Raw genomic sequence first — 15,748 nt, forward strand, 5'->3', positions numbered from 1 at the left:
CCAATGTCACAGGAGTGCATTGGGTGTGAGGCCATGAAACACAGGAGAAATGTCCATCAACATTTTTAAGGGGAAGAGTTTCACTATATATGTAAATACTCCACCCTTCAATGACCCAGTTCTCAATTTGTGACACGATTATGAGTTACTGTAGATGCACCCTGTAGAATATAACGCACCAGCTGTGGTGAATGAGGCAGAATAAGCCTATTGCAAATAATAATAATTAACTGAGCCAGCAACGTATGTGTGTGTGCTGAGGTTGCGTAACTGCAAATTCTGTGAGGTCACATCTATGTCAAGTTGACCTAGGAGTTCCTTGTTAGTCATAACTTTGTCTTGCAACTAGGATCTTCTAATGGGGAAAAAATGTTAGTATCTCCTTTTTTAACATTTACAGTACACATACCTTTGAAATGAGGATTAGATGCATCACAACTGGGGAGTGGGGGGGACCAAAGGGTCAGGAGCCTAGGTCAAGTGGGATCAAGGAGAGAGAAAAATGCCCTCAAAGCTGCCCAGAAATGCCAGCTGCTGATTCCAGCCTCAGTACAGATGGTCAATTTGTGGTTGCTTCTACATGACCTCATTATTGAGCATTCTCCCTGATTTGTTTTTGCAAGGTTTGTTAGATAACATTGGCTATTTATTGAGCATGCACTCTGATTAGTTTGCAGGGAGGTTGTTCAACATTGCATCAAGCAATTGTTATCCCACTTTGTCCCGGCCATTTCCCCATCTCTTTTGTTATTGCACAAAGTCCAATTTTGTCAAGGCTAGGAGAGAAGGCTTGCTGTGCAAGAGCACCAAATCAACTTTTATTTACGCTACCTGAATCTGGCATTATTTGATTGAATCCCACCTGGAAATATAGTAGTAACAGCCCAGAAGCACCCTTTAATCCAACAGTGTGATTTCTGTTTTGATTTATGATGGCACTAATCTTTATCTTTCAACAGGAGTGCAGTCACTGTACAGTACTGGTGTAATAGTGAAGGCAGGTGGGAGCCTTGTAGTGAGGTTAGACTTGCAGAAGACAAAATCCTGTTTACTCCTTTAAGGTTAAGGAGGGATAGATAGTGCATTGGTACGCACACACATTCTTAAGCACTTTGCACATTGGAAGTGCTTATTTGTTGCCACACTTTAGAAGAGTTGTGGGTCTTCTTTCCAAGGGCGGGGCCAGAAGTTAGATATGCCAATGTTGTTCTGTGTCTTAAAATCCACCCTGGAGGCTGTACTGTATTGCTACAGAAGAAGCAGGACACACCCTTGCTGCTATTTATAAAAAGAGCAAAGCCGGCTCTTTGCAGTGACTGACAAGCCAGGAATCAGATCCCTTCCAAGGTCAGGTAAGCAAAACTGCGTTGTAGGGCTAGATGTAAAAGCGACTGACAGACTTTGTATACAACAAATAAAAAATAATGAAGCTAGTAAATTGGTAACTTTCCACTTTCATGACTTTGTCTTTAGGTTGATTTGGATATAACAAAAGCTGGAGAGCCAGGTGTGAGGAAATAACATCCAGCCAGTATTTTCTATAATGTGTATATGAAAGTTTGCATTCAAAATGTCAGATAAAAATCTTTCCCCCTCTAAACATTGGATTGTTGTTGTTTAGTCGTTTAGTCGTGTCCGACTCTTCGTGACCCCATGGACCAGAGCACGCCAGGCACTCCTGTCTTCCACTGCCTCCCACAGTTTGGTCAAACTCATGCTGGTAGCTTTGAGAACACTGCCCAACCATCTCGTCCTCTGTCACCCCCTTCTCCTTGTGTCCTCCATCTTTCCCAACATCAGGGTCTTTTCCAGGGAGTCTTCTCTTCTCATGAGGTGGCCAAAGTATTGGAGCCTCAGCTTCACGATCTATCCTTCCAGTGAGCACTCAGGGCTGATTTCCTTAAGTGTCTCCTCCAGACCATAATTCAAAAGGATCAATTCTTTGGCAAAACATTGAATACACTGAAATAAATGCATTGTTTTACAATGCCATTCAAACCCAATGGTGATCTTCATTTCAGTTATTTCAGAAAGGGGGAACCTGAAGCACACTTTCAGCCTTCCCTCAAGTGTCCCTATTTTCCAGGGACATCACTGATTTAGAGAAACCATCCCGGTTTCTGATTTGATCCCGGAATGTCCTGCTTTTCCTTAGGATGTCCCTATTTTCATTGGAGAAATGTTGGATGGTATGGAGTTATCCGACCCTCAAGCTTTCTGAAGGCAATCCTGTATAGGGAAGGTTTTTTTAATGTTGAATGTTTTATTATGTTGGAAGCTGCTCAGAGTGACTGGGGCTACCCAGTAAGATGTGTGGGGTTTAAATCGTAAAATGATTATTATGGAATGGGACGTCCCTATTTTCATCAGAAAAATGTTGGAGGGTATGCAGTTTTCCACATTCAGCATTTGGATTTTTTTCAAGTGTACAATTCCCCTTTTCTGCAATTATATAAATAGTATAATGATATCTCCTATCTTGCCATGTGATGAGTTCGAAAATTAGGAAATAGCAGATTTAAAAGAGTCAGTGTAACTTGAATCTGTACTATTAACTTACATCTGGCAAAAGTTTTGTGGGTAAAGTTAGCTTTACAGAAGGCTGTAAAAACGCAGGTGTATAGTCCTTCTGAGCTAAGGGTGCATTGATTGATTGAGCTGGGGCAGAGAGGGTCACTAAAATAGCCTTAAGGTCCCTGAGAAAGAGAAAAAGAACATGAATAGGGGCTTTCTTATTGTTCATTCTATTCATTGAGCACACTGCCTCTAATATGTGCAGCTGGGAGGTGGCGGTGATGGGAGGTGAGTGAGCTCTCTTGGGCTGCATGTAGGAAAAGAAGTGCATCATGTCAACCATCACGTTTTTGATCTTAGGGAAGCAGCTGTCCCTGGCCAGAAATCTGAAATCCTGCAGTTCAAAACTAAGCTCAGCAGGCAATCAACTGTTGTTTCTGTTTCCCATTTGTCAATATTGATCAAATTTACAGATTATTGTAGGGGTGAGGAGCCTGAGACCCTCCAGTTTGCTTGGACTAAAACACCCATCATTCCTGACCATTGCCTACACTGGTCAGAGTTGTGGTCCAACAACATCTTTAGGACAACACAGGCGCTCTATCCCTGGGCTACTGAAATATTGTAGATGACGTTTGAGCACTTAGGAAATGTGCTATAGAAATGCCAGGTCATTATAATATGTACAACTGCATTGCTTAATTGACTAAGGCTGCATTCCTAAGCATACCTACTTACCTGGGAGTAAAGCCCAGTGAACCCAATGGAACTTAAATCTAAGTAGAAATGGCCTTTGACAATTAAGGTATTTTGTTTTGGAGGACCCATCTATTTTGCTGAATCTATATTGTTCTATTTTGGTAAGAATAGTTTGTGTTACTCATTTTAAACAATTGCAACTGTCCTACATGTTTTTATAGCTGTATATTGTATTATTGGAACTCACCTAAGATTGTAAAGGGCAGGTATGAAACCTTATATATAAATTATTGTAGCTGATTAAAACATTTTTGATAAATTAAAATTATATTCTAAATTAACTGGGCAACAGATTATTTAAAAATATAATTTTAATATAAAAAACTAGATAAAAAGCGATTTCTTAAAAGAGTCCTCTTTTGTCCCACACAATAAAAAATGGATCTAAGGCAAAACTTGCAACACACTTGCATGATTTAAAAATAGTGAAAGTATTCATTCGGTTTCCAAACTACTGCTTTTATTTATATACAAGAAGTCAATTAGTCTGCAACTATAATTAATGAACATGAATTTCTTCAGTTGAGCAACAGCCCTGGTCACACTATAAAACCCCACCAACTATTTATCACCCGAGTTTGTCTCTTGCAAGCCTCTGAGGCAATCATCTCCTATCCTGTTTTTTTTTTCCTTCATGTTTACAGGTTGTATTCGCTGCCATGGATTTTGCTCCAGAGAAGAAAGAGGCCTTCATCGTAACTCGAGAGATCTGTGCTGGCAGGAAGAAGATCCCCTTGGGGTCTATAGGATGCTTTGTGGAGGGCAAGCACAGCAAAGGTCGTATAGTTGACATGAAGTCCAGGCCTGTCATAGCCCTGATGAGCAGCCACATAAGACCTCTCAGCCGACACCAGGCTGCCCTGTTGCTCACCATTGAGAGCCCACAAAAGAGGCATAGCCTGTTCTGCAATGAACAGCTCTTCTCTTCAATTTGCTGCCTGAGGATCCACGATGTGCTGCAACTAAGATACGGCAGAGTGGCGACTGTTGGTATTGTGAGGGGCTTCTGGGAACGGCGCAGGAAACCGGGCAGTGGAGAGCTGAGGATGGTCCTCATTGAGGTGGAGTTGCTGGTGAGGCCATAGCAGGGTTTAGCTTCAGAGTATTCTGGTACTGTTCTGCTCCTGTTAATGGCCAAGCTTTTAGTTACTGTGGAGCAAAGCCTTCAAATTCCCCATTTTTCATCACAGGTCCTTCTCTGAATCCCCTAATCCTTTAGCCTCTTTGTCTATGCATCTTTGCATCCCTTACTCTTTATCACCTATCCTTAAATATATACTTTATGATACCCCCTATATGACCATTCTTAAATGCATAAGGCACTACCTTCGGCAAATGGAATTGTCCCTAAAATAAACTGGTACTGCCATTGCAGCAATAAGTTTGGGAGGGAAAATATAGATCAGGGATGTGGTAGCTCCCATCAGCATGGCCAGTGATCAAGAATGATGGGAGATGTAGTCCAACTGATACAGTTTCCCCATCCTTGGTATGGATTATTGCTTCAAAAAAGCAGTATTCTCAACACCGATTATTATTTTCTTTGCTTCTTAAACCAGGATCCAGGAATTATTGCCCTTGGTAACAGCTCCTCCAGGCTGAAAATCGATGCAAGCAAGATTGTCGCTGTTAGCTCCAGCATTACCAATCCCGTTTGGTGCAAAGAGATTGGCCAGAGATCCCTTAAGAAAGGTAAGAGTAGTGATGAAGTTGCAAGACCTCAGTCCCCTAAAATTTCCAGTTTGTTTGCACAATATTTCTTATTAAAGAGATCCATGGTTTTGAGATCATTGTCCCCTAATTTCTTAGTTCTTGTGATATCCGGGAAGATCACAAACAAATGAGTTATGATTTGTGCTTCACGACCTTGGTGTGCCTGGTAGTGTGTTTGTGCACCTGTAAGAGACATGCCTGTTATGTAATAGAAGTGCCCTTCCCCTCTCTGGGTGTGGCTCCCAACATAACTCAGTGGGAAGGAGCTGGAACCTTAGTCTTGCCTGGGCAGTGAGTCCTAGCTAGTTGCTGTTAAAAATAAATACAACTACTGAAGTTCCCCTGACCTCCTGCTGCCCTCCTGCCACTTTCTGTCATTAGGGCAGACCCACTGCAAATTTTCTTTCCCAAACTTACAGGGCAAGAGCAAGCAGCAATACCATGTGATCTGAAAGGGACTTCACAAGATCACTTCCAGTGCCACAGTGAGTGCTGGGATGCAACTCAAAATCCAGCCACCCCAGGCAATTGCTTGGAGTGCTTGGCAGTTGGGCATAAAACACAGGGCAGTATTTCAAGGCATCATAGTCTTGCATCCATGGGAGGGGCCTTACAGTCCTCAGGGATCTGAAATTCTGATCACAGGGAGGAGAGTAAGAACGTTCAGACTGTCCCTCTTGCAATCCCCTTTCAGGTTTCCCTGGGGGTCTGCAGGCCCTCAATGTTAAGACTGCCATATTTTGAAAAGTAAAAGCCAAGACACCCCAAAAGTTGTTGAGCTTTTTTTAGTTTACTTGCCAAAGATCCAGGACAAATTGCCCCCCTGGATGTCATCCCTGTAATGTCAAGGAAAATCTGAACATATGGCAGCCCTACTCCATGTTGTAGTTGTGGGACTACAACTACCATTATCCCTGACCGTTGATCATGCTGGCTGGGGCTGAGGGGAATTGGAGTTCAGCAGCAACATCTGGAGAGCCGTGTGTTCCCCATATGTCTTGCTTTAGGTATTTTGGCTCTCGTGGTGAAGGTAGGGTTAATAACAGGACCATCATTTACCATACCCCAACTGTTCTTCTAGCGGGCAGTTACATAATGGAGCACTTGGCAGAGGATGATGCTGAGACAGCATGGGAACATGACGTCCTGCAGAAGATGGAAGGCATCATGAAGGGCATCCAGGGGCATTGCAACTCCTGCTACCTAGACACTACCCTCTACAGGTTTGTTCAGTGTTGGCTCTTGTTGGGGTCCAGCTCTGTGGTCTCTCCATCATTCCACACTGCCTCCTGCATTCAGCAATGCATTCAGCAAACCCTTCTCCCCATCTTCCATCTTCTCCACATTTGGAAGCTGTATGCCTCTGAATGCCAGTCGCTGGGAATGGCCGGGGGGGGGGAGTGCTGTTGCGCTCATGTCCTGCTTTCATGCTTCCCATGATGGCACACTGGAGAACAGAATGTTGAACTAGATGACCCATTGGCCTGATCCAACATGGTTCTTTTTAGGATTGCAGTTTCCATCATCATCATCACTGACCATGCCTGATGGAGCTGATGGAAGCTGTAGTTTAGCAGCATATGATGAGCTGCTGCACATTGACTACTAGACGAAGCCAAAATGGTACCCAGCCCCTGGAGGGCCAGTTCCATCAGCAGCTACACTAGGAAGTAGCAGGCCATGGTACCCATTTTGCACAAAGGTGATGACCTCCCTTTCTATTTCAGTTCATGTGTTTTATGTGCACATTTCTTTGCAGTTTATTCAGCTTCTCCTCTGCCTTGGATGGCATCCTCTATTCATCTGACGTGCGCGATGCAACAGTGCAGCAAATCTTGAGGCAGCAGATTGTGCAGCCTTTGAGACAGTGAGTTCCATTGCATGTTCAAAGTGCTTGTACTCTATCTGTGGTATTCATGTGCTCAGTGATGGAATGTAATTTATTATAAGAATAAGGGAACTTTGGACTGGACTTTTCATCCTGCCTAATTAAGCAGGTCAATAATAGAAAATACCATACTGTAAAGGTAAGGGACAGCTAATGGGGCCAGATCCTGTTCTCCCCACTCCCATGGACCATGTTGATTACACGATAGCATTTCAAGGATCTCTCTAGTGCTGGAGATCCTATCTGGGCTCGCTGTCACCACTGATAAGCCAGTTGGCACTGCAGCAAGCCTCACTTGTCAAGTAACAATTGTGAGTGCACTTAAAGGTTTCTTTGCAGCCGTGTCTCTACCTGCCCCACACCTGATGTCACCTGTTACCTTTGGGGGCAATGGCCTTCTGGGCCAAACTTGAACCTATGCCAGGCCTGATTTAGCCCACAGGCCAGAGGTTCCCCACTGCCGCCTTATTTATTTTAGGAAATGCACAAAGAGCAAGAACTCCTTCCCCTGGCCAGTGAAAATTAGTATGCAGAGTGGTTGAAAGAACTGATCAAAATGTCCACAGAAGTAATTATTGGTGTGATTACGATAGCTTTTCAAAGAGCAAATTGCTGGCCTGTGTTAATTAGTACAGAGCAGGGGGTTGGGAAATGAATCAGGCTAAACTGACATTGTAGCAGCATGCCCACTTGCCCCAGCACTGCTGGAGAAGTAGCACTGGCATCAATGCTGACTTCTGGTGACATCTCACCAGAACTTGCTGCTGCTGCTTTGCACCACAGAGGCACAACCTAGGTGAGGGGTGCAGCGTAATAGCAGCAGCTGGGTGGGGCAGCACTTCCCATTTCCCCTCAAGCCGTGAAACAGGATGCACCACCCCATCTTTAGATGGGGTGCAGTATCACTCCTCTCACCCCTGACCAACAGCCATGATGAATTGCAGCTTCCACCAGCACCAGCCAACATCTGGACAGCCACATGTTCCCCACCCATGCTTTCTGGTGAAGTTGTGCATTTCACTGCATTATATACATTTCATGGAATTCATAAAACACGTTACTGTTAAGAGAAAATAGAGCTATAACCTTGATTTTTTTCAGGTAGCCTTTGAAGGAAATCTCCCTGTTATCATGCAAACACCAGCACATCTGCTTCCAGGTGCAGATTTTAAGGATCTTCTTTGCACCATTGAATGAACCTGATTTTTAGGAAGGCATGAGCTGATGTTTAATGGCTCATCTAGTATTTTCCCTTTATACTTTCCACTTCCCCCAAGTGATAGGAATTTGCAGGGCTGTCTATTACAAGGTCAGTTTCATGGAGAGAATGCAGGCTGTAGTTGGCCAAAGACTAAACAACATGTTTAGCTTTTTATTTTTAAATGTAATTATACACATTGAACATGGACAAGACACAGCAGGATTAACCTTGAAACAGCATCAGTTTCTGGCAAAGCAGCTGCATTCCCTTGCAGCTCCCTGGGACTGGTTTTTCCCCAGGCAGTCCCAACAGCACACATTTCTTTCTCTGGCTAAAGACAAAATTGTGAGCAGGCAGGTGCAACCATCATTCCTAGATGATCTGGGTTGCCTATTAATGAACATTCATTGTAAGCAGGCGAGCACATATCTCATGCAAGTATTGATCTTTCCCAGGCATGGCTATGTGGGAGCTGAGAATGTGATGAACTTGAGGAGGTCGCTGCGATGTGACAGCTTTGTTACAGAAGAGAAAGGTAAGGGACAATGTCATCATAGTCCATTCAATGCACCTCTGGGGGCACGGGGAGGTCACTTTGCCACTGCTTGCTTCCCTCCACCCCTAAAAAATACACTCAGACACTTTGAAGTATCTGGAATATGTCCACAAATGAAGAGTGTGCAAACTAGGAGTATAGTTCTGCACGTTGCTGCAGGCCTTTTGCTATCCTAATGGAGACTCCTGTTGACAGATCCAGAGGAGTTTCTGAATGTCCTTCTCAGAGAGGTCTTGGCTGTAGAACCCTTGCTCAAAATCAGGTATGGCTTTGATCTGTTGATCTTTTTTTTAATCTTGGCTCTGAGGGCCAGTCACCAAGGCAGTATATCTACCATGTGACTAGGGATGCCAACTCTTGGATTCATAAAATCTGGTGACTAGGCAAGGCCTGGGATTGGAGCCCATTTCAGTGCAGCACTAGGTGTGGGTGGGAGCCTAGCTGTGTCACGTGGATGAGGACAGACAGCATTGAGTTGAGATAGGTTGGGAGGTGAAGTTTTTCAGTAGGAAGGAGCCCAACACAAAAGCTGTTAATTTGCCTAAGAGGTACAGCTTCTATAAATTGGCTGAAAATGAGAGGGCAGGGAAAACAACTTGAAAGCAAGAAAACAACGGCCAGGTCAATATTATACCCCAATAATGACATTTTTTAAAAACATGGTGGTAGTAGTCAAGCCATACACAGCTACTTGTGCTGTTTTGATTGGGAAGGTATGGCTTGACCCAGATTCTTTGCCTCCAGGCAAACACTGGAGGAAAAAAAGCTATGGGTAGCACACAGTCACCTCCACAGTTAAGCCTCCAGAGGTAGTATTTGTTGCTCTCTCTTGTAATGCAATGAATATATTCCTGCAGTAGATCTTGGTCCTGACAAATGTGGGTGGTTTTGCTGGCCTTAGAGCAAGTGATTCATCCTCCATTCCACTTTTGTACAGACTTTTACTAGACAGTGCACTTGTGATAGTGGGTTAACATTGGTATACATCTACACGTACATAATATGCTTCGAAACAATTGAGCTTCAAAACTTATTCCCCCCCGAAAATTTAGGTCAGACAACGAAGTGCTAGAATATAATTGCTACCAGATCCTTGCAGAGAAAGATGCTACAATCAAAGTGCCCACTGTGCAGCAGCTACTGGAAAGATCCCTGCTCTCATATGGCTTAAAGCTGGATGAGGTATGCAACTAGCTTTAGGTAGCACTGTGTATATTTCAAGGTTAGAATATTGGATTCTCGGTATTTTAAAGACCTCAACAACAACCAAGAATGATCTATTCAGGAGCAGTTCTATTTGGACCACTCCATCTTGAGCCAATTTACAGCAAAACACATACAAACACTCTTCAAAAAGGTCCATTTCTTCCAGATTCCTTCATGCCTCATCTTACAGATGCCTAGGTTTGGGAAGAGCTATAAGAAGTTTTCATCAGTGTATCCCTCTCTCGAGCTTGACCTCACAGATATGGTGGAGCAAGGTAAATCAAAGATTTGATACTGGTTGGGTTTGATGTTGCTAAAAACCGATTGAAGACTGCTGTAACAAACCTGGGTTCTTTTTCTATGATTGTAGCTCCACGGGTGTGTTGTGTTTGTGGAGGAGAGGCAGCCCACGGATGCTCACGGTGCCAACTGGATTCCCTCCTGCATCCCAAACTCATTAAACTGTTTGAGAACCTTTCTAAGGTACAAAGGAGCAATGAAATATTATTTCATGATAGGTCAGTGGGAGGGTTCTGTAATGACATTGGCAAGAGTTGCTAGCAGGTAGCCAAATGGTCCATGTGAACAATGAGCCTTTGTCCTTAGGTTTTTTATTAAATTTTCATCTTTAACCAATTAATTTCAAATCTGTTACACATTTCTGTTACAATTTGACTTACCACCTTTCATTCCATGCTTTTTTACACCCACCCCTTTCTCCTACTGCATAATATCACACATTTCAACTAATACATAGTCCTCTATTTCATATATTATCAGTTTCTTCCTGTTGCTCAGATTTCAAATCCTGCTCACAGTTTCATTTGGTCATCATATTTTTTTCAAATAACCCAAAAAAGGCTTCTACTCTTCCATAAATTGTCCATCATATTGATCTCTTACTTTCGCTTCTAGCTTTGCCAGTACCGCTTAGTAACTGTGAGCCTCTGTCTTCATCTTCAGGGATTTATTGCTACAACTTCTTGCACACTTACATGTGGAGTTACCCACCCACCAGGCAAGCAAGCAAAAATTAGGCTTACCAGCTTTGGCACAATTTCAACAAACAATATTCTCCCTGTAGGTAGAGATGTGCATAGTTATCTCTGCTAGATTTCTGCTGGTTGTGCAGCTGTAAAAGGCACAGCACCCTCCCTGGAAAATTTTGTAAATTTACCTCAAGGATCTTCCTTCAGAACTCTGTAACCTGCATATTCTCCTTCCTCCTCCATAACATGATAACTTGTATTCCAGGAAACAACACATTCTCCCTATTGGGAAACCCAAAAATATGTCCCAACTGGTTAGCCTCCCAGAATCCTCTTTGCACAATAAACATTCCAGGTACCTTTGGCAATTTCTTGGCCAAGAGTTCCAGTTATAGTGAAAAACCAGCTACGCAAATGGCACAGTCTGTACCGGGCTGTCAGCTAGGGGTTTATTATTATTAATTAATTTACAAATTTGCCTTTTACGTTTTTATGTCTCAAGGCTATTTACACAGACATGGCTAAAATGGTTTTTAAAACAGTACAAAGAAATCTGAAAATAGGTTTCAAAGCAATGCAAAGTGAACACCTGAAGGAGCGAGGTCTTTTCATGCAGTTGGAGAAGCCTGCCAAAACAAAAATGTCTTCAATTGTGTCTGGAAAATACAGGTGGTGGCCTCTTGCTGTAGTTCAACAGGTTTGCAAAGATCAAGCCTACATTGCTGGACTGCACTGAAGGGTGACACAGTCAAAGTGTGACACCCAGGATTAGCACAAGGAAACAGAACATTATAATCACCACTTCAAGATGCGGAAAAGCCCGAAAAACAGTGTCGAATTTTGACTAACATTCATCTGTTTCTTTCATCCAGCCACCATCTCATCGAATTGGACCGAAGCATCCTTACAAAGGACTAGGACCCAACAGCCCTCCCACGAAGCAGTGCACCTTGGATCTCTTTGCCGTCCTTTGCATAGAAAGCAGCCATTATGTGGCTTTTGTTAAATACGGCCCCTTGAGACACTCCTGGCTTTTCTTCGACAGCATGGCTGGCACACTGGGTGAGCAAGGATCTTGGGCCTTATTTGTGGGGGTTATTCTAAAAACCAGAGCTCTGCCAGCTTCAACACGTGTTTCCAAGGTTTTCTCTCCCTTTCCCATTAGTTCTTACTTCCTCCCTATTTTCACTTGGACATGACTTTCTTCAGCGCTGCTGAATCATGGCAACAAATATAATTACTGTCTTGCTCTTCACAAGCTCACACAATGCTTAACTACAGGCATCCCCACCACCACTTACGCAGGGGTTACATTTTGGCCCCCCCCCCGTGAGCATAAGTGAAATTGCATAAAGTGGGGGGCACCCTCTAAAAAGGCTCTAAATGCCCATTTCCCGCCTGCTCTCCAGCTCTCTCTTCACACACAACTCTCTCTCCGACTAGAGTTGAAGTTCTGGGGCCAGCTAGAGGACGCACAGAAAAGCAGCAGCAACATGCAGCAGCTGCACTACCCCAGGCGTCAGCTGCTAGGTGAGGAGGCTGAGCAACCTAAACAAAGCCCTGCTGTGCCTCCAGTCTCTTTAGGGCTCCCTCTGTCCTCACCGACGTCTTTTTGGGGCTCTGGGGAGGGTCTCCTCGTGTGTCACAAGGACTCTTCAGCTCTCTTTTGCCATTTCCTGGTACGATTCTATAAATAAAAAATGGAGGTGCTATATGTACTTCTCCATGTTTATTTGTTTGTTTTGTAACACAATACAATCTCTACTGAAAACTAATAATAATAATAATCTTTAGCTGCCTTTTTTAAAACTGTCCCTGTTTTTATTTAGAAAATGAGAAAGGAACTAACATTCCTGTGGTCAAGGCCTGCCCTCAGATTGGAGACTATCTGGCTATGACACCCGAGGAATTTGCTACTGTGGACACCAAGCAGATGGATGCTTTTTCCAGAAGATTTTTCTGCGATGCTTACACATTTATGTACCAAAAGCCACAGCACGCTTCTTACAAGTATTGGTTCAGAAACTGAGCTCTCTCTGAGCCAGATCTTGGAGGGAGAATTTAAAAGCTCACAAGGACCACCATCTTTCTGTTGGGAGACAGAAGCATGAATGCTGGAACTGCCAGGTTATAGGCTTCTAATAAACCCCACCTCCAACGTAACAGCATTGGTCTGCGTTATAGCAAGCCATTGCTTTCAAAGCCATATTTTCTGGACAATCATTTTCTGGAATTATCTTCCGGCTTACACACTGGTGTAAAGGTGGAAATCCCTCTCCGCTTTGCAAGATGCCAAGGAAGACTGCCCAAGTGATTGTGGTGTGTTCATCTCTACAACACCTGTAAGGTGAATAGAGATATTTTCCTGAAGGAACATCCCAACCTACCTTGACTGGCAGCAGAGGATGCTGTACCTGTGCACCAGGTGGGCATCAGCCTTGTTCACTGAAGGCTTCTGAAGCTGCTTTCATCTGGCACTGAAAATGAGCTCTTGCTAATACATACAATTTATTTGTTGAACATTCATCCTGATTTGCATCTACAAAGCTTACATGGAGGTTAGATTATATTCATCTGGCATTCATCTCATTTTATTTGTGGGGTGTTTATACATCAACTTGTTAATTGTTCACTCATTCTACACTTTACAATGCATTTTCTCATCACCTTCCTGACAGCTATGGTAGTGACAAGAGCACCTTAATTGCTTGGATCCCACCTGCAAAATACTGACAATCTAGAGGTGCCCAAGGTCAGTTCATTTGCAACAATTACCCATCTCCCACCCTGAGACCTTTCCTGTCCAGCACCCTGCGTATGACTTTATTTAGATCCTGCTGTTTAAGCTCTTATTGTTTTTTAGCTTTTATATAAATGTTGTTTTTAAGTATTCTTTTTGTACTGTGTTGTCTTGGCTCTATGACTGTAAGGGTGGTTTATAAATAACATAACGAAATGAAAACACATAACTTCCCACACAGCCCTACAAGCCACTTTTAGAGAGCTTTTGCTTTCACCTGTAATTCCTGCCAACTATAACTTTTCTGAATGAAGAAAAATTTACATTTTTATTGAATGAGTTGGACTGGTAGTGTGGGAAGAGTGGGAGAGGTTAGAGTCAAGGATCGGTCCTCAGGAAGGTGGGTGATAGCTTCAAGTGTTCAGCTGTGCTAGAGGATGGTTTGTCAGCTGGTAAGAGTTCATTTTACATAGCCATGTTCTTTTCCAAGACAGTGGGAATAGAACTGGAAGCAATCTCCCTTGGGATATGCAGCTGGAAGCTGGGAAATAGCGATTACTGAAGATAGGGGTATGAGATTTCCCTTAGGTTAACCATCCTGTAGCAGCTCTATCTGAAAGAGAAACATTCACACACAGTGGTACCTCGGGTTAAGTACTTGATTCGTTCCAGAGGTCTGTTCTTAACCTGAAACTGTTCTTTTTTTAAAAAACAATAATAATTTTCATTAACCAGCCAATCACATCAAATTAAATCACATCACATAAATTCTGAATTACAAAGCCAAATTTTAAATTTTGTTGGGGGGACCCATATTTCAAGATCCGAAGGGGGATTCTGATCATCTTCTTGCTGCTGCGCTAATGTCCAAATCAGTCCAAACAGAGTTCATAATTCTATCCAATCTTATCTTGCTGTTTCCACATCACATCTTGTTCATATATTTTCTCTTTTTTCTTTATGATCTCTTCTGATAGTCTCCTTAAACCGATAAACACCAATAATAATAATAATAATAATCCTGTGTGAATTTTCCGTTCTTCCAATCCTCAAATCGAGATGGTTTCCATATATCATCTCCTTCATAGATAACATCTCTCTTTCCATCATAATCTCGCAAAACTGTCGCTCTTAAGTCCCTCTGAGGAGTTTAACCCACAATATATAAACAGCTCTATTTCTCTCTTTCTCCTCCCAGACTCAAGACCTCCGACAGAACTTCCCAATATGGCGACAGCATTTTTAACTGCGTCATTCCAAAGCTCTTATACATTCCACGCTCTTCTTAAAACATGCTTTGGTTCGAAAGTTTATCTCCACACAGCCTTAAATCCACAGCTTAAGTCCTTAAAACGACATTTCTGACTCGTGAGGGGATGGGATTCTTGTTTAATCACATAAGGAAAGAAAGGAAAGGTTTTTTTCCCTCCCCCATCAGTCATTTGCCATACCGTGTCTTGGCGTATCTTCTCATGTTTTATTCTTGTCTTGTTTTATCAGAGATCTCTTCTGTTAGCAGTCTTTACTCCCCCTCCTTCCTTGAAATATGTGCATTCCTTCATCCAAATTGTTTCTTTTGAAGTTCTTGCAGCTAGTGGCGCGAATCAGGGACGGCGTCCAGGAGTGCTGAAATCCCACAGGAGGGCTTTGTGCCTAGTGCCCCCATCCCCACAATTTCGGGGGTGGTATAGGGCACAGCAGGCAAGGGCAGTCCCCCCCACCATCCTGGGGGGGTTAGGGAGGCTAATTACTCCCATCATAGCCTCCAAATTACCTCGTGTGGGTCGGAGAGATGTTATTGTCAGCCATCTTCCGATGCGCCCCCTAGTGGCCCCCCTGAAACTGTTCTTAACCTGAAGCACCACTTTAGCTAATAGAGCCTCCGGCTGCCGCTGCGCCGCCGGAGCACGATTTCTGTTCTCATCCTGAAGCAAAGTTCTTAACCCGAGGTACTATTTCTGGGTTAGCGGAGTCTGTAACCTGAAGCGTATGTAACCTGAAGTGTGTGTAACCCGAGGTACCACTGTATTCTGAACAAATTTCATTAACAGCTGACAAGATTGCAGTCTGAAGTTTGCAGCAAGATATTCAGAGGGTTGGAAGAAAAGGCTTAATAATGGCAACAAGCTTCTGTGGGGGGGTGTATGACAGGTGGACTAATGTTTTGATACTGTGCTTGGCT

General features: G+C 43.3%; 1 protein-coding gene across 1 annotated transcript; it reads left to right on the forward strand.

Annotated features, from left to right (window-relative positions):
• The first annotated feature begins 1,190 nt into the window (after window positions 1-1,190).
• On the forward strand, window positions 1,191-13,392 carry LOC128416336 (ubiquitin carboxyl-terminal hydrolase CYLD-like). The gene is made up of 12 exons (XM_053393965.1): window positions 1,191-1,352; window positions 3,918-4,346; window positions 4,833-4,965; window positions 6,068-6,209; window positions 6,746-6,853; window positions 8,531-8,610; window positions 8,827-8,893; window positions 9,684-9,813; window positions 10,004-10,112; window positions 10,208-10,320; window positions 11,699-11,888; window positions 12,656-13,392. Exons 2-12 carry the CDS (start codon window positions 3,933-3,935, stop codon window positions 12,853-12,855), a joined length of 1,686 nt encoding a protein of 561 aa, XP_053249940.1. The 5' UTR covers window positions 1,191-1,352; window positions 3,918-3,932; the 3' UTR covers window positions 12,856-13,392.
• The last annotated feature ends 2,356 nt before the right edge of the window (window positions 13,393-15,748 follow it).

Source organism: Podarcis raffonei, chromosome 6, assembly GCF_027172205.1.
Source record: "Podarcis raffonei isolate rPodRaf1 chromosome 6, rPodRaf1.pri, whole genome shotgun sequence".
Taxonomy (NCBI): domain Eukaryota; kingdom Metazoa; phylum Chordata; class Lepidosauria; order Squamata; family Lacertidae; genus Podarcis; species Podarcis raffonei.